This window comes from Mycothermus thermophilus, assembly GCF_041956435.1.
Source record: "Mycothermus thermophilus strain CBS 625.91 unplaced genomic scaffold VTJ04scaffold_5, whole genome shotgun sequence".
Lineage (NCBI taxonomy): Eukaryota > Fungi > Ascomycota > Sordariomycetes > Sordariales > Chaetomiaceae > Mycothermus > Mycothermus thermophilus.
The window spans coordinates 2,114,566-2,138,069 of record NW_027191431.1 but is presented as its reverse complement, the minus strand read 5'-3'; the positions used below and the strand labels follow the sequence as shown (position 1 = coordinate 2,138,069).

Below are 23,504 nucleotides of genomic sequence, written 5' to 3'. Positions count from 1 at the left end.
GGTTTCACCGCCGTGCCCACGTCTTGTCTCTTTGGGTTTCGACGATCCTCGTCTTGTCATGACCGACATTGAATGTATGACATGTCAGATTGGATTTGGTTGTTTCATTTACATGTGGATGTCACTCACTGATCTGCAGCGTCACCCACACCATCGCAATACGACGTCGGGATGCCTGGAAGAGCGTTGATCTGCTTTTCCCGCAGCCATAGCGAAGAGTTGCTGGAGTGAAGAAGAGGGGTGAGAGGGGGAGAAGGATGTTTCCCAAAACGGACGAGGGTCAGGCTGTGCAATGCACGACTGGTCACTCCGACGCCCGCTGCTCGGCCGTGATTGGTCGCCTGGGCGAGTGCCGGCGGGTCAAGCCACGATTTGCCTCGAACAAGAGAGACTTGGCACGACTTTAGCGAGCACAAGCCAGGAACCAGGCGTCAACAGGCGGACGGCCGCAGCACCCAAGTCATCAAATCACCAACCTCAAACCATCGAATCTGCCGGCACGATGCGCGGTGGCGAACACCTTAACCTCTGGTGTCTTTGTGGAGGTGGCTTTGCTCTGGAATAAAAATATCTCAACATACTTTTTACGACTACAATCTTAGGGAAATCTGGCATGCAAAGGCATGCAATCAAGATGCGGGACACACAATGGACACACATGGCAGATTCCGGCGGCACAGCCTAGAGCCGCCTTTGCGACACACATGGACATGCCAACCGCCCCGCGAGGACTTCAATAGAATCATCGGCCACGGAACCGCGACAACCGTAACATCGAACCGGTTGTGGCTGCGGCACTCGACGACACATGGCTGTTTCGTCCGAAAGGTCCGGTGTGGGAGGATGGTTGGCGGTCCATGACCGGCAGTTGCTGCAAGCAAGCCCTCCAAGACCGACGGACTAAGGAGGTTGCGTGTATTGAGTCACATTGCATCATTCGGAGATCTGAGGTTGAGGTCGACCGCTCATCTACCTACTTACTAGCTAGGCTTCCACGGCCAGACTAAGGTGCATGACTCGCCGCCGAGCGACCACGCGTTCGTCCATTCTGTCGGCCAACCCCCCAAAACGTCGCGGCATAATCGTCTGATCCCGAACTCGTGGCACGGGAACGGGTTCATTGTTGTCAGTCTGGATGAGATGGCAGGCCTTGGAATGTGAAGCAGTCCTGCCAAGGTCGCAATGTGGTGGAGGAGGCGATGTACCTACTCAGTTCTCAATCAAAGAGACCATGGAGAACGTTGCCTTATCCCGCATTACAATTTCTGACTCGGCCTATCAAGCGTGTTTGTTGCAGAGGCGATAAGCACACCCGTGCTACTACTAAGTGCTATTGCCTGGCTATGGGGCTTGGGACTTGGCCACCAGCAAGACGACGACGGGCCCTGTCAGATGGATGCATCGGCAAACCAACTCTTGGCTTTGCGCTTTTTCTCCGGCGCGCGTCTTAGGGTTTCTGGCTCTCACGCATCTCGCGCATCGCCAATTCCAGGGGTTGGGAGAAGACAGTGAAAGTGAAGCAAAACAACGTCAGAACGGCAGATGCACAACTAACAAGGGGCTGGTCTAGATCATGGCCCAAGACATGTCAAGTCCAGTCTTCCCCGCCGTCGGGTTGCCATCCCTTACTTTGCGACCTTGTTGTCCTCGAAACAACTGGTGCCAGGAAGACGGTCTGGCGGAAAGGGGCTCTCGCCCAAAGAAACGGCCAGAGCCATCAAAGACGCCAACAAGACTGAAGCCTCCAGTCCTGACCAGTGGCGGGCAAGGTGCGGGGGACAAACGTGGTTTGTTTCAGTGCGGACAGTCTAGCATCCGGGAAACCAACGTTGACAACCTGAACCCGAACAAGAAAGCCCTCTCCTAGCTCCCGTCGGTACTGTAGGTCTCAATCAATGTTCGCCTGTTCATGTTCACCGGTTTGCATGAATATACAACCGCGACCGCGAGATTGATGAGAGCTATTCTGGGAAACCATAGGAAGAGAGACTGGAGACACTGTCTCTGGTCTCATCACGCTCTCTTGCTCCTCTCGCTTCTCTGCCCCAGCAAGAGACAGAGAGACGACACGACAAGACCGACAACCAAGTCCAGGCCCAGAGCACTTTCGAAGTCTCCGCCCACTCGCTTACCCTTGTTTGCACTCCCGCGCGGCCAACCAGGACACCCCAATCAGGGGACATGGGGGAGAGGGGTGTGAGGTGTGGCAGGAGGGCAAGCTCCCAGGGACGGGGACCCTCTTGAGAGTGGATGCAGGACCTTGTGTGTGTCCCCAGCGTCTCCAGTCCTCAAGAGGGCGCCAATGTCGGTACGTATCCACGAACCTGGGTCACATCCACCCCCCTCGTCGATCCGAGCCCAAAGCCAGCCCCATGCAACCCAGACACGGAGGGTACCCCCTGTACCGCCTCCCTGCCCCTGTCCATTTTCGCACGTCTTGTACCCGCCCCCATGCAGTCTGCAGACTGAGCCTCGTTGGACGGGGAGCCCTACCTTGGGGGACGAGATCGTCCTCCACCAAGAAAGGTCCCGTCGACAAGACGGCCACGGGCGTATATAGAAACCTCACCCCCCTCCCTCCGTTCACTGGACTAGCCTCTCGTTCACCCAGACATCTCCTCCATCACCAAGAACCTCTTTGTGTTTGGCACCGTGCCCCCGCGCTAGGCAAGACATCTCAGTGGCAGAGCAAAGCAGGCAGACGCCGGCATTCCACTTACACACACCACACTCGCTCTTGTATGGACTGCCAGAGACGCGTTTACAGCACCATCTCTTCCACCACAACCACACCGGCCAGATCTCGGCACCACTTAAGATCGACAATCGCAAACTGAGACAGCGCACATCGTTGCGTTTAATTTTTGAGTTTTACTTTCGTTTTTGCATGCACATGTGCAAAGGTGAGCTGGACTCATCGGTCGGTGGCTTGTTGATGTCGTTGCCCCTTGGGTGCATTGACTGACTCGGTCCGGTTTACCCTTCGGACAGCCTAAGAGAGATCTGCGGCCTTCTTGCGTCTTTCGAGAGAGCGCTGCCCACAAGGCCGTCGCGACACCGAAGACCGACAACCCAACCATCCACAACTATCGCAACCATGACCTACCCGGACCCGCCCCAGTACTCTACCCCCAACATGGACCTCGGTCTCTCCCCCGAGTCCTACAGCGCCTACCCACGGACTTCTCATGAGTACGTGCCGCCACAGATGGCCTACGCTGGCCCTGAGGCGTCCTACATGTACAACCCCCACGACAACAGCGGGAGGGCTTCCCCAGGCATGTACCCGGACGACGGCGACGCCGCGCGCGGCTCAGACCTGAGCGTTGCCAGCGCGTCCTCGTCCAATATGGGATCTCCCCTTTCGACTCACGGCCAGATGGCCGCCCCGACAATCTCGGACTGGTCCGCCGGCGCTCCTCACAACGGCCTCGGCATGGCTCCGAGCATTGTTGACCAGGGAGACTATTTTCCCGGCGATTATTCCTTCACTCCCGGCCCGATCGACCACTTCAGCCCCTCCTTCGACTTTCAACCCGCCAAGGGACCCGGCTATGTTGGTGAGTGTTGGCTCATATCCCCAGGTCTTTACAGTCTTCCAACGTCAGGACAGCCGACTAACAATGTTCTCTCCGCCCAGATCCCTCATTGATCCACCCTGAAGTTCGGGGGATCTCCATGCCGTATGAGAGCTCATACCCGGCGCCGCCAACAACAACATATCCGGCATCCCCTGCGCTGTCAGTTCAGTCGCCACAAATGCGCAACGGCAGTACCTCGCCCTTCATGCCTCCCAACAACGTCAACAGCAACGCCTCAGCGTACTCTCCATACTCGCCCTTCCAACCGCCCGCTGCCGACCCCCAGCGCCGCGGCAGCCACATCTCCCTCCAGAACAACTTCTATTCCGAGCAACCATACGGCGGCGAGGAGCTTCGCGAGAAGCAGCGCTGCCCACACCCCGACTGCGGCAAGGCCTTCAAGGACCTCAAGGCCCATATGCTGACCCACCAAACGGAGCGTCCGGAGAAGTGCCCGATCACGTCTTGCGAGTACCACATCAAGGGATTCGCGAGGAAGTATGATAAGAACAGGCACACTCTCACCCATTACAAGGGCACCATGGTGTGCGGCTTCTGCCCCGGCTCCGGGTCAGCGGCCGAGAAGTCGTTCAACCGGGCGGACGTGTTCAAGAGGCACCTGACTGCCGTGCATGGCGTCGAGCAGACGCCGCCCAACAGCCGCAAGAAGTCGGCGGGCAGCAACGGCAACGCCAAGCCCACTGGCTACGCGCCTGATGCCACCGGCAAGTGCTCGACTTGCTCGCAGACCTTCAGCAACGCCCAGGACTTCTACGAGCACCTGGACGACTGCGTCCTGCGTATTGTGCAGCAGGAGGACCCCACCGAGGCCATCACCGCGAAGAACCTCGCCGAGGTCGAGAACGACCCGGCTGTCATCGAGACGCTCAAGAGGCACAACCTCCCTCTCACCACCCCGACCATGATCACCTCGACCGAAGACGCCGAGAACGACGATGAGCACATGGAGGACGGCGACTACGACGAGGCCGACGGCAATGGCAAGCCTGCCAACGAGCGCAGCGGCAAGGGCTCGATGAAGAGGGCATCGACGTCCTCTTCGTCCAGCAAGATCGAGTCGTCCCCGACCACCGGTCCCAATGGCGTGCAGAAGTCGCGAGGCATGACACACTCGCGCGGCGGCGTGCCGCTGCATGGCGGCCACAAGGGCCGGGGCCGCAAGAGCCGGCGCGAGTACCCGTCGTCATGGGGCTTTGATAAGGGCCAGATGAACATGAAGAAGCGTGTCATCGCCGTGTTTGACGGCCCTCGTCGCCTCGCCAAGGACGACATGATGCTGTCGACGGACCAGGAGCTGCGCCTCCCTCTGAAGGACGGCAGGTACATCACTGACCTGGACGTTCAGTCGGTCAGGCGTGCCGAGGGCTTCCACAACGCCACCGAAGAGGAGAAGGGGCCTTGGATCTCGGACGACCCGACCCCGGAGCAGAGGCAGCAGATGTTCGAGATTCAGCAGGCCCAGAAGAAAGGTCTGGTGCCGCCTGAGTCGGTCGCGGTCACTGTGCAGTGAGCAAGGGTGCCATCGCTCTCCTCCATACACATCTCTCCGTCCTCTTCTCCGCCTGATCCTTTACCTATATCCTCTTCCGCCTTTTTGTCACTACCTCATCTACTTTTTTTTTCTCTCGACTTGGTTCAGGATACCAACCCCCAACAATGATACCCCTCCTGTCGGAAATCATCATCCTCAGTTCCCTCTCTCCCGCTTCTTGCATGAATGAGGACTTGTGACACATAAACTTGTATTCTAATAATTTTTCTGTGTTTTACTTTTTTCTCTTAACCCCTCGGATACAGGCTTGTTTCTTCGAAGTCAGAGAGGGTATTACGGGATACGGGGATGATGTACCTGTCCTTTTTTTTCTTCTACGACTTTCCTTTTACGTTTGGCTCGCTTTCTTCTGAAAGCTTGAGACACACAACACTGGGAAAATACGTTGGTGGGAGAGAGGGGATCTAATAATGACTGAATGACAATAAGACAAGGCGGTCGGTCGGGTCGGGTTAGGGAACTTTGTTTTTCTAAACGGGAAGGGCGGCTTTTGGATTCATTACTACTACTCGTACAACTGGAATGGATAGGATAGGGAGGAAATCTGGAATGGGTTTTGGTAATTGATTTGTGATATTATGATCGCAATCTTGTTTTTTGGTCTCTTCTGGTTTCTTGATGTCGCTTCACGCAAGACGCAAGACGCGTGGGGACACGGGGACAGATAAATCAATACAGATCCAGCTACTGGGCTGGGAGTAATGTGATGTGTACACAACATTTCTCGAGATCCTGACTATCATGATGGTGATGATTGTTTCATGGTATTGACTGAACATCAAGAGATGTGAACCATTGAGCTCCGAGGCCCGAATGTTGACAATCAGAAGGCCCAGCTTTGGCCCCTCGGGAAGTGTGCCCCACCAACCCCTCTACCCCGCCGTTACATTGGTCAACATTAAGCTTATCGCCGAACTTTTTTGTTTGTTTTCTTCCTTTTCCTCCCGAGCGCTGTTCATGCGAGGAAGACCAAGCGAGTCCTTTGTCAGATCTGGACTCGAAAACCCTCTTTACCAAGAGAAAAACCCAGCAGCTGGGCCGAGGTAGGTTGGCAGATCAAGCATCCCGATATCCATCCCATCCCGTCTTTTGTTCGGGCAAAGGCGAGGTATGCGAGTGCGATCCTGACTCGACCTGACGAACTCGCCATCGGATGGAGAGGCGTGATGAAGAAGGAGACTCAAAACCACCAATTATGACCTGATGGCGTGTCGAGCCTAGGCTGACAGACTTCCAGGGCGATTACGCATCCTCCTTGCCCAACTCATCTGCTGAAGGGGGTTCGTCTTACACATCACACACATTTCGCATATTACTACGGACTGTTCCATCCATCTCCCTATACGCCCAGCCACCACTTACCTAGGTCAGGTACCTACCTTTCCAAATGGCCCTCGTCTCTCGCCTCACCCTCATCGGCTCCCCCGCCGACGATCCTGAAGACTACCTCGCCTCGTCCCTGGGCGTCATCTTCCCGGATGACGTCACCTGCCAGCACGGCGATAAGGAGCACGGGCTACGCTACACCTCGCCGCATCTTCCGCGGCCGTTGGACCTCGCGTTGGCGGATGTCAACGCAGAAAAGGATCGGTATCTGTTCAGCCACTATCTATGGAACGCAGCGTTGTTACTTGCGGAGCTGGTCGAGGCCGGGACGCTCGGGTTGGATGTCAAGTATGCATCTGCCGGGGACGAGGGCGATGGAGATGGAAGGCTGTTGTGGGACGAGAGATTTGCGCCCAAGGGCGGACCGAAGGAGTTGTTTGACGTGACTGGCCTGTCGACGATCGAACTGGGCGCGGGCACGGCGCTTCCGAGTATCATGGCTGCGTTGCTAGGCGCGAAGAGGGTCGTGGCGACGGATTACCCGACTCTTCCGGTCATAAAGACGCTCAAACAGAATGTCGCGGGGCTTGTGCGCGAGGAGAATGCGCCCAACGGGAGGTTTCGGATTTCGGCTTCGGGGGAGGGCGGAAGCGGGGTTGAGGTTGTCGGCCACGAATGGGGGAAGCTGGAAGAGCGGGACGGGGAGGAGGACGAGAACATCAAGTTTGCCCTGGCAAACAAACACGCCTTCGACCGGGTTATTGCATGCGACTGTCTCTGGATGCCGTGGCAGCACGAAAATCTCCGGCGGTCGATCGCTTGGTTTCTCCGAGATGACGACGAGGGAACGGCGAGAGCGTGGGTCGTGGCCGGGTTTCACACGGGTAGGCAGAAGATGGCTCCATTCTTCGACGCCGAGGCGTTGGCAGCTGTCGGGCTCGAGATCGAGTACATGTGGGAGCGGGACTGCGACGGCAAGGACCGCGAGTGGTCGTGGGATCGGGATGAGGATATCACAATCCGGAAGCGTTGGCTTACGATCGGCGTGCTCCGGAGGATACGGAAAGGCGGCAGCGAAGGCGGCGACGGGAAGCCATGACGGCGGCGGAGGAAGAAGGGAGAAAGGGGAAGGAGGAAGGGAAGACTGGGAGAAGACAGATGAATTTATGCCCGGAGGCCGCGCCTGGGGTGTTGTTCAGCTCCAGCCCATACGGGGATAGCGTCACGGCGCGGACCGTCGAGCTGAGCTGAGCCCCCGGGCGCCGAGGCGCGCGAACTGGGGAACAACTCAGTCCAGCATGCGAATCAGGGGGCGGCTTTTAGGTCAGAATTGTCCCAATTGCATCAAAATTGCATGTTTTTGTGCTGTGGAGGATGCACAAGTCCTCTCAGCTCGCAAGTCAGTTGTCGGTCGATTGGATCGTGGTCAAATCGGCGGAGCATACGTAGTCTGTCTGTTAGCAGGACCAGTTTGGATCCATCTGAGCATCTTGGGAAAGAGTTCCGAATTCTTGGAACGTTAGCTGGAACAGATATATATGGAGCATGTACGGTACACTAATACAAAGTTAGACTACTGAGTACATCATGGAGGGAGTCGAAGGCGGGCCGCCCATGGTTCCACCTTGAGGTCTGACCCGTCAGCGAGGTCAGTTCAAAAAAGCTCGCCTCGTCACAGGTCCACAACCTCACTCCTCCATCCGAAGCCAGCCGGCTCGTTGGGATCCAGCAGTCTCATTCCCGCGGCTCGGCAGAGGTCAACAACGACGCCACGAACCGCGCGCACTTGGTCAACAGTGGCGCCGCCGTTGAGGGCGCCGCGGAGGTGGCCCTTGAGTTGGGGGTTCACATCTTGGGGAACGAGGCCGGCGATCATGACGAAGGATGTCTCAGCGGGACTGAGCACGGCGGTACTGCTCAAGATATAACCGTAGGCCAGCCGGGCCAGGAGGCCCAAATCCTCTGTGCCGCAGCCATCCATCTGGCTCATGACCCGGCGTGCTACCTTGCCGTAGAGCATGTCGAAGAAGGCCTGTCCGCGCTGGAGGACTTGTGAAGTCGGGGTTTCGTACAGGTCGGCGCGTCGGCCTGTGGGGGAGGAACAAGCGTTCTCAGAGTCTGGAACTGAGACGGGCTCTGGAACATCCAGTAGCTCCTCAGGAGTCACCTTCTTGAGTTCGAGGAGGGCGTTGATGGTCTGAAGGAAGCGAGGAAATCAGGGAGAGGAGCACAATCAGCCGGGGAACGTCCTGGTTCTACTGGGACCGGGGACCTAGCAGAAGGAAGTAGGTTCCTCTGGAGCGATAACAACATCAGAACTCGGATCGGTCAATACAGTACCCTCGGAACCCCGCCGACGGCAGCAGCCTTGATCAGGGCCTCGCGCATACGGCGGGAGATGCAGAGCTTCTCGTCGTGGCTGAGCGGGCTCTCTCCGGGCCCGGGCCGTAAGGCGTGAAGATACACCTTTGGAATCTCATCGGGGCGATTCAGTTGCGAGAGAGTGGTGGCAGCGATGAAGTACCAGGTATTGGCGGGAAGGTTGGGGTGGGTTCGGAGAGATGAGAGCAGCGCCGGAGTTATGATGGACGGAAGCGAGGTCATGGCGGATGGCAAGGACGAAGTTGTTCTACCCCAAGTCTAGTGCAGTCTATGTGAATGCTACCAAACGTCGGGCTAGTTTTACTTTAGAACGCGGAAGTCAAACAATGATGCAGGATATGTGAGGTGAGCAGCTCTCGCTGTTGGAGCACCAAAGCATGTGAAGCAGCGAACACCAGGTAAATTACGATACCCGACAGGGGTTTCCATGTAACATACATACAGCTGCCCCACATGCCCGCCGCGGCTGGTGATCACTAGAGCTTTCCTTGGAGTGGCTTCCATAACGTGGCATTAAGCAGCAAGTTCGTCATCGAGAAACTCGGCTTGGATGAGCCCCGTTTGCAACTCGCCAGCTTCAGCATTTGGACTCCTACCGCAGCGGCCTGCTTCATCCACATCCTGCGACCTTCAGCTTATCTCATCCTCTCAGCGATACCACCGAGTTGCTGTTATCGCCGTCACAATGGACACCTGAAGATCCAGCGCCGCCACCATCCTCAACTTGCCGTCTTCGAACTACAAACTTCGATTTTTCAATTCCAGCGGGCCGACCGCGACTCGACATAGATACATGCACACAGCTAGCGGTCAATGAACAACAAGATGCGCGTCGCTTGGTACGCAGGGGTAAGAGCTTCCCGGCTTTCTCGCAGCGCCCTTACCTCCAGTGGATGTTGGTTGATGATGGAGGAGGGGCTGAATGATGTTTGATGATCCGAGATGCTGACATACTTGCCTCCTCTCCTGCCCAGGCCTCGACAGCCCTCGCGGCCGCCGTTATCGCGTCCGCTTTCTACCAGCGCGCCAACTTCTATTCTGCCATGGTCCATCTGTCGCAAAGCAACCTGTCCCTGATGGTCCGTCAATCCCACCCCCCACTCCCCCCTTGGAGGTGTCCCAACGCTGACGGTAGTCAACCTCCACTCCAGGTCTTGGTCAATCTTGTCTTCGTCGTCTACAGCTCCTTTATCTATTTACTCCAACGACTTTGCTTCGGACCCCTCCGCCCCGCCGAGATAGAGCAACTTTACGAGAAAGGATGGTTCGCCATCACCGAAACCTGCCTGGCCATGACCATCTTCCGAGACGAGGTCGGCGCTTTTTTCCTCATCATGTTTACGGCTCTCGTCACAGGCAAGGTCTGGGGTTGGATTGGCGAAGGCCGCGTCGAAGTGCTTGAGCAGCAACCTCCTGCCAACCCCGTCTGGTTCCACGCCCGTCTCTGCTTCTCGCTCTTGGTCAGCATCGTCTACGACGTCTGGCTGCTGGCATACATTGTCAGGACCGTGGTTGAGGAAGCCCGTCCTACCATGATGGTCATGTTCCTCTTTGAATTTGCGGTCCTCACCGTCTCGTCGCTCCACACCGCTGCCCGCTACATCGTCTCGCTCGTGGAGATGCACGTCACCAAGACGCAAACACGACAGCGCCTGGAAGACAGACGCCGCCGCCTCCGCGAGCAGCGGGAAGAGATTTTGCGCCGGAGGGAGGCAGGAGATGCTGCTGCCGAGAATGAAGAGCTGCCGGACCCGGACGCCGTGGACGAGATGGATATCGAAGTTCCGGGCTGGGAAGGAAAAGGTCAATGGGTTTTGTCTCTGGACCTGTTTACCGGTATGTACTACAAGAGAGAGGGGATGAGTTCTTCAGAGAGGGTAGAGCGGTCTTGCTAACAGGCTATTTAGATTTCATCAAACTCAGCATTTACACCGCGTTCTTCTCGATCCTCGTCACCTTCTACGGCCTGCCCATCCATATTATGAGAGACTGGTTCATGACCACGAGATCGTTTCTCAAGAGGCTTCACGCGCTTATCCGGTACCGTCAAGCTCTTAAGCATATGCAGCAGTACCCTGATGCCACCGCCGAAGATCTTGGCCGCGAAGATACCTGCATTATCTGTCGCGAGGAAATGCGGCCTTGGAACCCCGAAGATTCGACCCAGGTCCAGCGCAGCCGGGCGAAGAAACTGCCGTGTGGTCACGTCCTCCACTTTGGCTGTCTCAAGAGTTGGCTGGAGCGACAGCAAGTTTGCCCTACATGTCGCCGTCCAGTTGCTCAGGAAGCCCAGCCGCAACCCGCGCCGGCTAATCCCCGCGCGATGGTCTTTCGCCTGGGTCTGGGTTTTCCGGCTGGTCAAAACCAAGCCCAGCCCCCGGCAAACGGACAGGCAGCCCCTGGTGGTGGTCAACCTGCACCAGGAGCAGGTGGGGTGGAGCAACAGCAGAATAGGAATCAGAACGTCAGAATGTTCAATCTTGGACCTATCCGGTTGGGTTTCGCCCAGGGCGGAGTGGATGAGGTCCGAGAATTGGCGCAGCGGTTGCAAATTGACCCTGCCCTTCTCGCCCCTCCAGGTCCTGCTGTTACTCCCGCAGCCCCGGCGGCCCAGCAAGGTGGCGATGATCTCCACGCTAGAATAGATCAAATCCGCAGCCAGATCCAGGCTCTGAGCCAACAGGTCCGACAGGAAATGGTCAACCTTCAAAATGCGGCTCATGAACTCCAGGTTATGAACCTCCTGATGAACGAGATGACGCGTCTACATCAGTTACAACAGCAATCCGGGCAAGCCGCACCATCGACGACGCAACCAGCACAAGGCCAGCAGGCAGCGGCCCCATCCGTGGTTGCGATACCCGCAACTCTGTTGCCTCAACCGCAACAAGCTCATCAGGCATTCGTGATGCATGCCCCGTTGGTACAACAGCCCCCTCCGGCTGCGCCCACCCAGCTCACAGCCAACCGGCCGGTTGTCACTCGGCATGTCGCTAGCGGGGCCGGGGCCATTCCTTCGGGTAGTCCAGATCTCCCCGAGGGAGTCGTCATTCCGCCTGGGTGGTCATTACTTCCCCTCCAGCGGGTAGGACCAGACTCTGTGACTCCCGACTCAACGCTACCAACGACGACGACGCCAGCACCACAAAATAGCAACGCCCACGGCTCCGCGCAGGACATGCTGCGGTCTGTCTTTGCCCATCAGCCCCGGTCCCGTGGAACTAGTCCTGCCCCCGGACCATCGGGTCTTTCGGCACAAGTGGGACGGCCGAGCTCCGAGTCCTCTCGCAGGCCGGGGTCGCGGGGCGGTGGTAGCAGTGGTGCCTCTTCGGAACCACAGGTCCGGAGGCAACAGCAACCGGTCGTCACCGCAGCGCCGATCCCCGTGGCCCCTCCAAGCTGGGGAGGACCAGCGCAACTGTTTGGACACGGAAACGATCGGGCTGCTGGGGGATCTGTGTTTGGGTTACAGACTGATGGGCCCCAAGAAACAGCTAATGATGAGGCTGGGGAGGGGAGCAACGACAATAACAACGACAACAGCAATGCCGTCAACAGGTCTGACGGAGATGTGACGACGACAAGGTCAACAGGGCTGGATGAGGTTACTCCAAGGGATGGGAATGCAGCCGTCAGCGCACAGGTAGAGGCGCAGGCAGAAGTGGAGGGAAGCGAGGCGATTGGCGAGAGCAGCAGCAACACGAGCGAGCGGCGGCCGAGGGCCGTGACTGTGGAAGAGGCGGATGAGGAGGAGGACGAAGAAGGAGAGGGAGAGAACAGGTAGAGAGCGTTAAATTTCTCGACTCTGTGTGAATTATTACCGCTTTTCATGATTCGTTTCTGTCGTCCACGTTGCGACCTGCATACAGAGAGGGTGAGCGGGACAGCGAAACAGGAGGCTGTTGTGATTTTGACCTGGCGTTGGCTTGAGGAAGTTTGCCTTAGGTTGTAATATAGAGGTTGTAATTTAGATTGGTTGCTCGGTTCTTCGCATGGAAGAGGTTTGAGGTTCAGCACGGGTCTACATACACCACAAGCACCAGCAGCGAGGCGTTGGTGTGATCAACCATCATGTGGAAACATCATTTATCTCTGCCGCGAGGAGCCAAGTCGATTCCAAGATGTTTGTGACTTAGGTTTCGTCTCTTCACACATCTCCATGCTCCAAGCTTTTTGACGAGATGATGAAGCCGGTCGGGAAGAAGAGAAATTTTTTCAGAATCCGAGCTGGCGAGAAGGGGGGGAAGGGCTTATCCTTTTCCGTGCCTTCCATTCCTGGATGCAGGAACGAGAAGAGTGCTCCTTCGCTCTTCAGCCTTCACCTTAACAAGTTCCAGGCCCCCAGACGGCCTGAGTACTTGGTCACTGCCTTGGGCTCGACGGCATGCATGGCAGGTGAGAGCAACTGCCTTCAGCCTCTAGGATGCCCATCTCGGTATCTAGGTACTACCTAGGGCACCCCTATGATCCTGACGATGGCATCAGCTGCCAATTTGACACTATGTTTTCCAGTCGGACAGCAAAGTGCATCATGGTGACGACCAAGCATACTGGGGGCTGCATCCGGGTGTCGTTGCCCGACTGACCGCAACTCGACGTATCAAGTAATTAGGCACAGGGCAAGGGGATGACGGATGTGCCTGGCCTTATCTATGATCACCCACCTCATGAGAGGAGAAGTACGGCAGCTGTGTCTGCTTGCTTGGGGAATGTCATCCATCCAGGGATGGCATCACTTGTCCTCGAGGCAGAAGGCAGGAGCTTACTCGACGGGTGGCAGTGCCTGGCCTGAAGCACTCTCCGCAGAACAACGACTTCACCATCACCTTCCCATGCACCCGGCCTCAATCCGCCTTGGAAGCCGTGAGGCGATTAATGGGTTACCCCTACCTGAACCTATCATGTAGGTCAGGTCCCTACTGCCTCACACTTGACCTCCGCTTGGATGAGTTCTATCGGATCCAATGCGGTTGAGTCGCAACCTCGAAGGCTGTGGGTGCCATGCTTGTACTCCCCCACACTGCTCCTGGGCAAGCACCCCCCGCTCTTGAAGTTGCCTCCATGGCATTGCAGGATGACACCGGAGTCCTGCCTGCAACAGGCAGATCGCCGTTGCCCTAGGTCAGGTACCTCCAAGTGCATCATCGCCTTCTCATACTCCCTCAGCCTTCGTGTACCCCTGGTATTCGACCTTCAGTGCGCATTCAACCTCAGCAACCTCAGACATATCCTATATCCCTACCTATCCCCTCCGTCTCTACGGAGAGTTTTTCTTCGCTTCCTGCTCTCGTCTCGAGACCCCGTACCTTACACACCCTGAAAGACCTTCGTCTCTTGGAACCAAGTCAACTCCTTCAGCGGGGCCATCCTACCAGCGATACAAACTCCCTTGCGCCGTGGAATTACTGGCAACAACAAGCCTGGGCAGCCGACGAACCAGCTGCGATGACCGCTTCGGATCTTGTCAAAGACAACCAGGGCTCTTCGAAATCACCTGGCACGACTACCCCGTCATCGTCGTCTGTTTGTGAACGAGTTGAAAACGAAACCAACCAAGTAAATGACAAAGAGAAGAACATTGAATCCTCACAGCAGCGAGATGAACAGCCGCGACTAAGAGGAGAGTATGGTCTGTACCCAGTTCTCTCTCCCCAGCAACAGCGACCAGAGGATGCCGATCTCCTAGAAAGACCTCGGCGACTTCAAAAACGGCCAGTGAGCGACAGTGCGGTTGAGGATGTGGCTTGGTGTGACGACGCCACGAGAACCGGGTCGCAAACCAGATCGAGGAGGCAGTCAAGAGTACGATTCAGTGGAAAGTTTGGAGGAGGTACCCCTGGGGACGCCAGTCCAGATGAATTATACCTGGAACCAGCAGCAAGACGACACAGAGCCACCGGAAGCGCAACATCGGGATCTAGGACACCCACCTAGGATGACGGCGGCAGTCGCGGTGACGCTCGCCAGGTCCCTTGGCCTGGTCCGAGACCCCGTGTTCCCCAGATTGGAACGAACGACTTCCAGGCTGACGCCCTTCTAGCTCCCTCCATTCCCGACTTCCGCTCCACCAGCAGCCATGGTCTTGTATCCCCACCGCAGGATCCCAGTTCCAACACTTGCCTCGGGCAGCGCCAGGCCCAGCTGAAGACAGGCACCAAGCCGCCGCCCCGGTACCGAAGTGTGTCTGACCCCAACATTGGAAGGTCTCTCGTCAACAAAATTCAGCGACGCGCTCAGGTCCCTTCGCCCTTCCATGCCCGCTACATCACTTCCGCTTTCCCTCCCTTCTCTTCTCCGAATGAAACGGCCGGTGAGACCAGCGGGCTAGGTAGCCCAAAAACGGGGCATCAGACGCATGCTGTTCCAGATCGCAATGAACCTCGAGTCCGATCCGATCCTCAAGTTACCCCCTCTCCAGACCTCGGACTTGACCAAATCCCAGCCGTTCCGTCACCTAGCCTCTCCGGAGACACTTTCTTCGGTCCCAACATGTTTGAGGATACCGTCATGACATCCTCTTTGCGTCCATCGAGCATCTTGGAAGAGGATGGCACCTCGCGGATAATTCCTGGACCAGCTTCCAGGTCCGCTCCTCGTCAGCCACCAGCTGCTGCGTCAAGGTCTGGAGACCAGAGTGCGAGACCTTTCCCATCATCGGCCCAGCAGCAGAACGCCCGTGAGAGATTCTGGCCGCACAAGAAACGGACTCCTTTCACACTCCCCAAACCTCACGACGCTCCTTCTGGCTTTCCGGCATTATACCCATCTCTCAAGGCGGATAGCGACGACGACTTCGACCTCTTCTCAAGTCCAGTCATTGGATGGCCTCCTGAAGGAGATCCTCGAGACGGAGGAAGTACCAGTTCCAGCAACACCCGAAAGACTGCCGGAAACAGCTCGCGAACACGTTCTGCCTTGGAGCTCGAGCATTCCCTGCGCCATGATCACTGCGGATGTGTTGGAAATGAGCTAAAGGATGACTCGAGAGGGATGAAAATCTCATCTCAGACCGGCGACGCCCAGGCTCGTGCTCTACCCGAAGACCATTTAAGAGATACCCGAAGGAACCCTATTTTTATCGGAAGCCGCCGACACACCACCACAGCAATGCCTGTCAGATGCATTCTCAAAATGCCCGGAGACAGCAGAAATAGCAGCGAGCGCGACTCTGGTCTCGGGACAAGTTCAAGAAACAGCCCTGAAGGTGGTCTGAACGTGGTGACTTCTCTGCCCAATACCCACAATACTGGAAGCGGAGATCCAGTTGTGTATGTTGGCAGAGACGACCGGTTGAAGGCTGCTCGTGGGCTGCACCTTATTTCTCATACTGGCTCTCATCCGTCCAGCGTTTCGAGGGGACTAACCAGCAACCGGCTCAACACCACCGGCCAGTATACCAAGAACGAAAAGGCGGATGCTCTCTCAGCTCTGGAGCTGGAAATGGAGGAAAGACAGAAAAAAGGGAAAGAAGAGGGGAGGGAGGCAGAAGAGGATGAAGATTTCTTTGGCTACACTGACAATGAGGCTCCCATTTACGCGCAGATCATGCGCCGACTTAACCCAATCGTACCTCCCGACCCTCTCCGCCAGGCCCTCGCCGACGAAGCTGCACGGATCATCGTCGCATCGTGCAGAGCAGGTGAGAACATACGAAGTCGCAAGGTAGATTGGTTCTCACGTGCCTTTTCGACATCCGCGCTGTCGCCAGCTCTGAACCGTCAGTCCGATCCATCAGCTTCCTCAGGGTAGGACCTGAAGCAAAAGAGCCGCACCAACAAGAAGAACAAGGAGCTGAGGCCGTTGTCGTACCCTGATTTGGTCAAGAGACTTGGTGATCCGTTCAACGTCGAGTATTGGATCTGTTGGAACAAGAAGATGCCAAAGAGATTGGAGATACATCCCTTGGGTGCCAGGTGGGAGGATGCCGATGAGGTTTTGGCCGCGGTCGCGACTCTAAGGCAAGCAAGTGGTGACGGTTTGGGGACACAAGGGTCGAAGAGGATAGGCGTTTGGGGCGGCAGGGCACGAGAGAGCATAAGGTCATTCTCCCAAAAGTGGTTTTCTGGACGGGACAGAGTCGTTGAGAGGCGGGGGGCTGATGGTGAATCTGATGCTCATGGACCAAGGGACAGTGATGACATGCCATTTCAAGCAGTAAATCGACCTCCAATCACGAAAGAAACGGTGAGGGAGAGTCAGGGAAAAGAGGCAGATAGGCCCGGGATGGGAGGGCACCCCAAGGAGCCGGAGATCCTCAAGGTGGCCGAGTATCAGGAGCTTCCTCTCAACATGGAGTCCGAGAAGGATGAATTGAGAATCACCAATCCCAGTGATAGGGGACGATCCACCGAGGCATTCGAAACACCGGCCGGAGTTTCAATGACTCCAATCCTTGAAGTCCGAGAGAAACGTTCTCAAGCAACCTCCAGCAGAAGCTATGAAGCAACGACAACTCACACTGGCAGCATTACCTTGTCACGCCAAATACTTGGTTATCCTGAACCACCAGACCCACAGCAGGAAGATCAACGACCACGACGTGACCTTGTACGAGGCAAAGAATCCAGCTTCAAACCCACCACGGCTTGGTGGAGAAGGAAATCCTTCATCTACAACGTCTCCAACAACAGAAAAGAACCCAGCCATCCAAGCGACGCCACGAGCTCGAGCAGCGAGTGTGTCTACAGCCAAGGTTCAGGGGCACCAACAATCACAATAGGAGGGGCGACAAAGAGAAAGTATTCGTCGTCGAAGAAAGCTGAGGGTTCGACTATCTCGCGGTTGAAGCAACTGGGGAAACTGCTGGCACGTCTCCGCCGGGAAGATGCAAGGTGAAACACATGGTTAGGGACGAAACATGACAAAGAGCGGTCTTATGATTGACTGACAGAGGTTTTTTTTTGTATTTTTTTTTTTGGAAGAGCGAAGGTCAGTTTGTATAACTAGACATTCTTTCTTTTGTATCAGTTGGTTGGCAACGCGTGCCATGCTGTTAGTGTAGTTGTGTATAGAAAATTCCACACTTCGAGCGAGTTGAGCGGAGGAACTCGACAACGTTGACCGGGGCAATTCGGATGGGATTTGATGTCTGATAAGTTTGTAGTTGACAATATTTTCTGGAGCTGGATCAGCGTTCTAAAGTATCAGACGGCAGCGTGGTGTTTACTTGACTCAGGAGTCTCAGGGTTGGCGTTGTTGGCCCGGAAACGTAATGTGAATGACATACCCTTGAAGAGCTCACTGAAAGCAGGTCAGGACTGAAATTCATGGAGCAATACACACGATGGATAGGCTATGGGAATTAGCAAACATCCATGATGACATGCCTCCCTTTGAGTCTTTGACTTCTGCACCATAGCGGCCTTGTTCCTCCCACCGTATCGAAGGTTTCCACTGGTTTTCTCTATTATTTACAGCCTTCTTTTCCTTTTCCTCTTCAACTGGGACAAACATGGACTATCATTGACTAGGTGCCCTGCGTTGATGACAAACTGAGTCACGTGAAGGCAAGTCCCGAGTGGGACTCGGACTGCAGAAATCTGCAGGATTCTGCAAGCTGTCAGAAGGATGCTGGGACGGGAGGGTGACTCCGACAAGATGACCAAGTCTGGAGTATGTTGGAGACGTGGAGGGCGGAGATTCGATGCCTACCTTTGTGTTCAGATAGAACTCACTTTTCGGGGATGCTCTTGTCAACTGTTCACTGAGGCAAATCTGGCTTGTCAACGATACGATGTTGATCATCGTCACCTCCCTATCAGCCGCCGTCCACCAATAACGCCGGCCCAACCACGGGGTCTTCTGATTCTGTATCCTGTGTAACGCATCAGTTTGCCCAGATCATGCCGTGGCCTGGGCAATGGTGTCGGACAGGAAACCATATGTACTCCGTGTGGGTGTCAGATCTCCTCATCCCAGCTTTCACCGGCCCAACGGACATTTCGGGATGCGAAACCCGATGCTATGTAAGTACGGCCCAAAGGATCGATGAAGCCTGAAACTACTATAAACTCTCCAACGCATCCTTCGGAGTGACTCTTCTCATCAGCACCGTGAGATCTTCAGGCTCGCGCGGGCCGTGAAATTATGAAGCGGTTCCCGTGCGACACAATCCCGATCCCTACCATGGGAAGCATATGCACGATGTGAGGTCCTGTCCAATCATCGCAAAATGCGGCGACCCCCTTTGGGACGTGGTGGTGTGCTCTCTTGTGCATTCTCCTCCAACAGAAGGCTTTTCAGCCCCGTTTGTGCCGAAATTGAATCTACATCTTGGGACCGGTCTGGGAAACGGTTGGTACCTTTGAAGTCAGAATGAAAGCCATGTATGTACAACCACGGACTTATTACAGAATTTTACAGCACAGGTGTCATACACACAGTGTTTAGTCCCAAAGAGACCGTGTCCGTGTTGAACCCCTATGCCCAGGTTGGTATGTAGTGTCAGTAGACTGAGGATCGCTGGTCACAGTGACGGTGGACAGGTTGGACATGACGATATGGAGAGATGTTAGACCCAAGAGAAGCCAGCCCAGAGGGCAAAGGATATTACGTTTTCGTGTACACCGTAGGATACCTTCCCATAATCCAAGATACAACCAATTTTCCTCCTTGCCTAAACCAAATTTCCCGTGGTATCTCCGAAGAATGTCCGCCAGTTCCATCCCAAACAGGTCTAAATCATGAAGCCCCATTCCAAGATATGCCTGACCTACTCTGTACATTCCCATCAACAAAACAAACCGACCAGCAGCGCTATTACAAACAAAAGACGAATAATAAAAAGAACGCAATGAACCGTAGAGGTTGGTGGGAAACGGAAAAGTTAAGGCGGGGGTGCAAGTGCATCTGGAGCGGTGAAGCAAGAGCAGAGGAAAGGGCAGCATTTGAGAAGACAAGCAAACAGGCCATCTAGTCAGGCGGGCTTCTCTTCAACCTTCCTGTCGACTTGTTCGCTTCCACCGTTGTTTGCGAGGGGAGGAGGGATTTGGCTTCCATCTTCTTTCGCAAGGGTGGAAACAGACGGTGGAATTGTGATTTCGTTTTCAGTTCGAGCCGCAGCAGGAGACGGAGCATTCTCGGTCTCCGGCCCCGCAGCAGATGAAGCTGGTGGAGGATGTTCGTCCTCTTCCTTTGTTGGATTGGTAGCAGCAGGCGGAAGAGGCGGTGGTGGTGTAAGGATTTCACGTTCGTCCTTCGCAGCGGCGAGAGCAGGGCCTGGAGGAGGCGGAGGTTCTGGGAGGTCTTCCTTTGCAGTGGCGGGAGGAGCAGGATGTGTCTCGAGCGCGTGCGCAGGAGGAGGTATTGTGCTGTCCTCCTTCTGAGCAGGATCACCAGAAAGCGGTGGGATTTCGCTCTCCTTTACAGAAGGAAGAGGAGGTGGAGAAGGGAGTACGTTGCTTTCCTCTTTTCCAGCAGCAGGATCAACAGGTGGTACAATTTCGCCCTCCTTCGCAGGAGGAAGAGGAGGAAGATAGAGTATTTTTCCTTCCTCCTTATCAGCATCAACAGGTGACGAAACGTCACTCTCCTTGGCAGGAGGAAGAGGAGGGGGAGGAGGAGGAGGATGATGAGAAAGTAGGTTGCTTCCCTCCTTTTCCGCAGCAGAGCCACCAGGCGGTGTAAGTTCGTCCTGAGCAAGAGGAGGGAGAGGAGCAAGTGTTTTGCTTTCCTCCTTTTCAAGAGCAGCGCCAACAGGCGGCGGAACTTCATTCTCCTTGGCAGGAGGAGGGGAAGATTGAAGTATTTCGTTTGCCTCCTTGTCAGCAGCAGAATCACCAGGCGGCGGAAGTTCCTTATCCTCGGCAGGAGGAGAGGCAGGAGGAGGTATTTTGCTTTCCTCCTTTTCAGCAGTAAAACTAACAGGGGGCGGAACTTCACTCTCCTTGGCAGGAGGAGGAGGGTGATGAGGAAGTGTTTTGCCTTCCTCCTTTTCAGCAACAGAACCACCCGGCGGCGGAATTTCTTCTTTGGCAGGAGGAGGAGGAGGAGGAGGAGGAGGAGGAGGAGGAGGAGGAGGGAGAGGAGAAGGTATGTTTCTTTCCTCTTTTTCAGCAGCGGAGCCACCGGGCGGCGGAAGGTCTTTCTCCTTGACGTCAGGAGGGGGAGGAATCATTGTTTTCTCCCCCTTTTCAGCAGGAGCAGGGAAAGACGGTAGGGCTTCGCTCTCCTTGACAACCGAAGCTGGCATTTCGACCTCCTCTTTCTTTCCGCTACGTGGTTCGACGGCTTTGCCTGTAGTAGTGGCGTTTTCCCCTATAATGGTAGTGCCGTCGACTCCTCGCAGAGTCCCAGCGGCCGAGTTGCCTTTCGCGCCGTCAGCGCTACTCACCCAAGAGGATGCTCGGCTGTCAGTTAATGAAGGCGTGGTGGAGCCACCGGGACCGATATCAGGAACGGGTTTCGGGGGTGGTGCAGGGACAGGAACGCCAACAGGGTTCATCGAGAGGTGACTATGCTTGCGAGCGAGGTTGCCGATCCGCAAATCGCGAAGCACTTTATCCTCACCGGGAATGGAGCCAGCAACGCCACCAGCGCTCGTCGCAGCCCCGCGCGAACGGGCACCCGTCCCGTCCAATCGCCAGTATCGAAGCACATCCTCCTCCCAGCGGCGCAGGTTGACAATGTGGAAAAACTGTTCTGCAACGGAGAGCATGAGCTCAGCCTCGAGCGGTTCGGTTCGGAGACGGTGGATGAGCCACTCATTGACAAAGTCTCTGGTGCCGTATGCCTTGGACATGTGCTCGCTGATACCAACTTCCTTCATGCATCGGGCGTAGATTGCTGCATTCTGGGGATTGTTCTTGGGTAGCCGCTCAGCATATTCAAGTGCCTGGCGGGGTGTACGCAGCTCAAGAACGTGCGCTGGGTTCGAGAGAAGAATGGGGAATCGTGGGTTAGCGAGAGAAGGCGGCTGCTTGACGGCGGAATTGGTTGTCGGCCTCTCGAAGGACTCAATGGGGATATTCCCGTCATTTGGGGATGGGGACCAGCCGGGTAAGCTGCTGAAGATGCACAGGTCCTCGTGGTAAGACCGGTGTTTGCGCATGACGTTCTTGCGAAGACACAATTCGCGAAGTTGGTCGACAACCTTGGTTATTTTCTCGAGCTTCTCTTGAGCGAGCTTCATCTCGGACTCAAACTGGTGTAGGAAGTCCAGATTATCCTCAGTGATGTCAATGCCAAACTTGGTCTGGAACTCCTCAACGCTGCTTGGTGGCTGAGATAAGGCCAATCGTAGTTCGATGAGGTCGTTCTCGCTGACCTGGCTGCCTTGGTTCTCACGCACCCGTTTGCGATGGAGCTCGAGTTCCAAGTCATACAATATCTTGTCTCGACGCAGAGCCAGGTCTTCAACCTCCTCCTTGACCAGCTGGCGATCGCCTGCGGCATCCAGCAGGTCTTGGTAAAGGAAATGAATGTCCTCGTCCCTGTCAGGAGAGATCCCACGGAGTTCTACCGGTCGTTCTTCTCGCCGTGGGACAAAGAACAAAGGCCCTTTTGGCTCTCTGGGGTCAACATGTCTCGGCGCCAACACCGTAACTGGAGGCGTCATAGATCGCACCATGGACGGCATCATGGATGGCGGTGGCGGGGGCGGAATCCAGGGACCAACCCCAGAAGCCTGGGGGGAAGGGAACCGTGGGATATGTTGACCAAGTATCGCCAAGTCGCGCTTTGCAGCCTCGATCAATGCGTCAAGTTTGTCGTAGGCCGACTCAGCTGCATTGCACTCATCGCGGATCCTCTGGAGCTCAACCAGCTTTTCGTTGAGTTGGTCCACGGGTATCACGGCGTTCCGGCTCTTTGAGACCACTTGTCGTCTCAGACTTTGCAGGAATTCGTTGTCCAAATTATCTCTGGTGCGACGGAGCTTGACAACTTCTTCCCGCTTCCTCGCCTTATCACGTATCAGCTGCCGAAGCTTTCTCTCGATAGCCCTAGTGAGCTGGTTGTAGTGCGTGCCATTGTCCTCCATGGGCAGTTCCTCCTCATCGGAGTCTGACGGTTCCTCAGACATGTAGTCCATGACCAGGGATTCCCTGTCGAGAATAGGCAGAGGCCCTCTGCCAGGAGGGAATAGGGGCTGATACAACGAGGCATGAGCGAGAGCCGGAGAAGGGGAAAGGCGGGGAGGTGGAGGAAGATTGGCGTGTTTAAGCTGGGGCGAGAGGTCGCGAAGCGGTCTCTCCAACGGTGGAGGAGGGATGTTTGGAGGTGGTGGTGGCGGCCAGCGGATTGGTGAAACTCCACGCCAAAGATGTCCGTCCGGCCTACCCCGAGTTGACTCGGCTCTCATACCCTGAGGAACTGGCATGTAACTTGAAGGGATCTTAGCGTCTGGCACGTTGGAGCGCGAGGAAGAGTCGTTGTCAGTGCCATGTCGGTGGAGCACCTCGGGGCTGTTGCTGCGAGGGACGTCTGTAGCATTGCTTTGAACTCCTGGCCAGTGTGTGCTCATGGGTTGGGGAAATGATGTGGGTGGAGGAAAGAATGGGCGCGGCGTGTTCGGAGAACCTCCCAGTTCGTCGTCAGATCCTGGGGCATCGCCCGGTGCGTGGCAAAACGGCGCCGGCGGCAGGGGAATGATTGCAGCCATATGTATCGAGACGACTGCTGTGGTCTCGGGCAAATTTGGAGAT

General features: G+C 55.9%; 8 protein-coding genes across 8 annotated transcripts; 5 read left to right on the top strand and 3 right to left on the bottom strand.

Annotated features, from left to right (window-relative positions):
* Positions 1-3,097: 3,097 nt before the first annotated feature.
* VTJ04DRAFT_7832 (uncharacterized protein) lies at positions 3,098-5,112 on the top strand (the record flags this gene model as incomplete). The annotated part of the gene is made up of 2 exons (XM_069366202.1): positions 3,098-3,560; positions 3,641-5,112. The coding sequence occupies 2 exons, from the start codon at positions 3,098-3,100 to the stop codon at positions 5,110-5,112; spliced, it is 1,935 nt and encodes a 644-aa protein (XP_069217160.1).
* Positions 5,113-5,427: 315 nt separating this feature from the next.
* VTJ04DRAFT_7831 (uncharacterized protein) lies at positions 5,428-5,897 on the bottom strand (the record flags this gene model as incomplete). Its single annotated transcript, XM_069366201.1, has 2 exons — positions 5,428-5,698; positions 5,785-5,897. The coding sequence occupies 2 exons, from the start codon at positions 5,895-5,897 to the stop codon at positions 5,428-5,430; spliced, it is 384 nt and encodes a 127-aa protein (XP_069217159.1).
* Positions 5,898-5,967: 70 nt separating this feature from the next.
* Positions 5,968-6,429, top strand: VTJ04DRAFT_7830 (uncharacterized protein; the record flags this gene model as incomplete). Its single annotated transcript, XM_069366200.1, has 3 exons — positions 5,968-6,076; positions 6,144-6,197; positions 6,392-6,429. The coding sequence occupies 3 exons, from the start codon at positions 5,968-5,970 to the stop codon at positions 6,427-6,429; spliced, it is 201 nt and encodes a 66-aa protein (XP_069217158.1).
* Positions 6,430-6,541: 112 nt separating this feature from the next.
* VTJ04DRAFT_7829 (uncharacterized protein) lies at positions 6,542-7,579 on the top strand (the record flags this gene model as incomplete). Its single annotated transcript, XM_069366198.1, has 1 exon — positions 6,542-7,579. One exon carries the CDS (start codon positions 6,542-6,544, stop codon positions 7,577-7,579), a length of 1,038 nt encoding a protein of 345 aa, XP_069217157.1.
* Positions 7,580-8,152: 573 nt separating this feature from the next.
* Positions 8,153-9,084, bottom strand: VTJ04DRAFT_7828 (uncharacterized protein; the record flags this gene model as incomplete). The annotated part of the gene is made up of 2 exons (XM_069366197.1): positions 8,153-8,677; positions 8,821-9,084. The coding sequence occupies 2 exons, from the start codon at positions 9,082-9,084 to the stop codon at positions 8,153-8,155; spliced, it is 789 nt and encodes a 262-aa protein (XP_069217156.1).
* A 603-nt stretch (positions 9,085-9,687) lies between these two features.
* Positions 9,688-12,646, top strand: VTJ04DRAFT_7827 (uncharacterized protein; the record flags this gene model as incomplete). The annotated part of the gene is made up of 4 exons (XM_069366196.1): positions 9,688-9,711; positions 9,837-9,941; positions 10,014-10,698; positions 10,770-12,646. 4 exons carry the CDS (start codon positions 9,688-9,690, stop codon positions 12,644-12,646), a joined length of 2,691 nt encoding a protein of 896 aa, XP_069217155.1.
* A 3,347-nt stretch (positions 12,647-15,993) lies between these two features.
* VTJ04DRAFT_7826 (uncharacterized protein) lies at positions 15,994-16,676 on the top strand (the record flags this gene model as incomplete). Its single annotated transcript, XM_069366195.1, has 3 exons — positions 15,994-16,130; positions 16,209-16,501; positions 16,585-16,676. 3 exons carry the CDS (start codon positions 15,994-15,996, stop codon positions 16,674-16,676), a joined length of 522 nt encoding a protein of 173 aa, XP_069217154.1.
* Positions 16,677-19,777: 3,101 nt separating this feature from the next.
* VTJ04DRAFT_7825 (uncharacterized protein) lies at positions 19,778-22,891 on the bottom strand (the record flags this gene model as incomplete). Its single annotated transcript, XM_069366194.1, has 1 exon — positions 19,778-22,891. One exon carries the CDS (start codon positions 22,889-22,891, stop codon positions 19,778-19,780), a length of 3,114 nt encoding a protein of 1,037 aa, XP_069217153.1.
* Between the last annotated feature and the right edge of the window lie 613 nt (positions 22,892-23,504).